The following is a 2,277-nucleotide window of genomic DNA, read 5'->3' on the forward strand; positions in this document are numbered from 1 at the left end:
TGAGGGCGGTGACGATGTGAAAGATACTATTGTCAAAGGTTTGATGGATCTCGACATTGAATTGATTGTCGTGTAAGTTAAATTTACATTTTTATTTGCATTTTTTAGTCGCTTGACTAATCGGTGTCCATTGAAATTTAGCTCCAAAAATATAGATTCGGCGAAAGCAAGTTTCATTCGAACACCCGATGCAGATGCAAATCAAATTCAAAGCGAACGATTCGCCGAGGACATTGTGAGAGAAAACCTTGGTGTTTTGTGCAACATAAGTGAAGCTGTTGAAACATTAAGCTATGTTGACAAGAAAAAACGCCGACGAACGCCATGGAAAGCTGAATTAACCATTGGAAGTAATCTGGAAATTAAAATTGCCGCGTATATTTATGTGAGTAGACTTCATGTGTTTACGCTCGTACACAACAGAACATGCACTGACATGTTTGTTGAATAAAACCATTGTTTACTGTATAACGTTAGTATGGTGCTATGGGCCATAGTTGATCATAAGAAATAGTTTGACACTGAAAGAGAGAGTTTCATTGTTATTGAGAATTACCAAAAAAAAATATTTTCGCACAGGTCCGTGATGAAAAAGAATTGGATGCTTGGAAAAATCGTTTCGGCGAAAGTGTGCAACAACTCGGTGCACTCGGTGTATCTACTTCATCAAGCATGATTGCTGCTACCTCGAAAACTGAATATAAACACAATGATACAGTTATTGAAAAAGAGGCTGCTGCTGAAGCTTTGATCAAAGGGTATGTCATATTGAAAAAAGAAATCAAAATCCAAATGAAAATACAATCTCAATTAATCAAAATGTGTTTCTCTTAAAATCCAGATATATGTATGGTGGTGAGCCGATTATATTCGAAGACACCAAGTTTGAAAATGGTGGAAAACAATTGAAATTAATCGGATTCACCGAGATTGCTTCAATTAAACTGGTTTATTTGGTTGGCGATACGATTTGGCTGGTTGTACCACAATACGGTGCCGACGTTTCAACAAAAAAGTTTGCCGCTCTATTAAAAGCAATGGAGAAATCAAAACTGGCAATCATTGCTCGATATGCATATAGAGCTGGCGTAGCCCCAAAACTCATGGCATTATTCCCCGATGAAGATAAAATGCTCATGTACGAGCTGAACTACAATGACAGCTACGTTGATCTACAGTTTCCGACACTTACGTCCAATGCATATGCACCGAGTGACGAGCAACGTGAATGTATGGATAAATTCATTGACTCAATGGATTTGTCGGGTGAAGATCAAATGAATGTCGACGATATTGAACCATTGGGAATGTTTGACAAATTATTGGATCCAGGTTTGCAGTACACATATCGTGCGATGGCACACCGTGCTATCAATCCAGGTGAACCGATGTTGAAGTTGGACGATGATATTAAGGCGTTGATAACTGCACCGAAAAAGCCGGATGTTGAACAATTGAAAACGGTGTTCCCATTAAAGGAGGCCAAATTAACAGGCAAAGATGCAATCTTGCAAAAAATCCTCAAAGCGGATAAACAGGAACCCGAATCGGAAGTCAAACCAGATCTTGAGCAGAAGAAATACAGTGATGTCCATGAAGTTGGCACCATTAAACCGGCAGATGATTTCAATAGTTTGCTGGACCAAGGTGAACCGTTCAATGTGCTTTCGGAACAAATCGAAAAGGTAATCGTTGCCATTGTGATTAAATCAATGGTCGCCATGGATGATAAGGTGCTCAAAGCTCTAATGGTATATCGCGAGACGGCCAAATTGAAAGGACCATTCAAATACAATTCGTGGATACCAACATTCAAAGAGGAATTGAAACAACGCGAAAAGATTCAATTGTGGCAATCACTTATCAACGAAAAATTGGGCTTGATCTCGGCAAATGAAAGCGAAATCAGTACAGTGACAGAAGACGAAGTAAAGGAATTCTACAAATTTGATGATTTCAACACCATACAAAGCCACACAAACAATAACGATGTACTTGAATCGGGCGCCGACCTATTTGATGACATGTAAAGTCTACGTTTTCTATTCGTTTCACTTTTTCTCGTTTTTTTTATACATAGATTTAAAAACTCGTTATTTTCTCGAAATTTAAAAGTGGATCTTTCAAATCCATTAAATCAAACAACAAAGTACAGGATACCTCGTCAAATAGTTACTTTTACATACTACAAGCACAGTTTTCAGAAGTTATGTAAAGTTCATTTTTGTTGAACTAAATGAATAAGAAAACACAGTAAAATTAGACTACTCAGAAGGA

At 37.8% G+C, this 2,277-nt stretch overlaps 1 protein-coding gene across 1 annotated transcript in view; it reads left to right on the forward strand.

Annotated features, from left to right (window-relative positions):
• Positions 1–2,271, forward strand: part of LOC116346284 (X-ray repair cross-complementing protein 5) — a 2,953-nt gene extending 682 nt beyond the window's left edge. Inside the window, exons 4-7 of the mRNA XM_031776229.1 lie at positions 8–72; positions 142–385; positions 580–758; positions 842–2,271. Of these exons, the coding sequence (XP_031632089.1) occupies positions 8–72; positions 142–385; positions 580–758; positions 842–2,030 (1,677 nt within the window). The 3' untranslated portion in view covers positions 2,031–2,271. The remainder of the gene's footprint in view (positions 1–7; positions 73–141; positions 386–579; positions 759–841) is intronic.
• The last annotated feature ends 6 nt before the right edge of the window (positions 2,272–2,277 follow it).

This window comes from Contarinia nasturtii, unplaced genomic scaffold (assembly GCF_009176525.2).
Source record: "Contarinia nasturtii isolate CC-2019 unplaced genomic scaffold, AAFC_CNas_1.1 Cnas_scaffold_1495, whole genome shotgun sequence".
Taxonomy (NCBI): Eukaryota; Metazoa; Arthropoda; class Insecta; order Diptera; family Cecidomyiidae; genus Contarinia; species Contarinia nasturtii.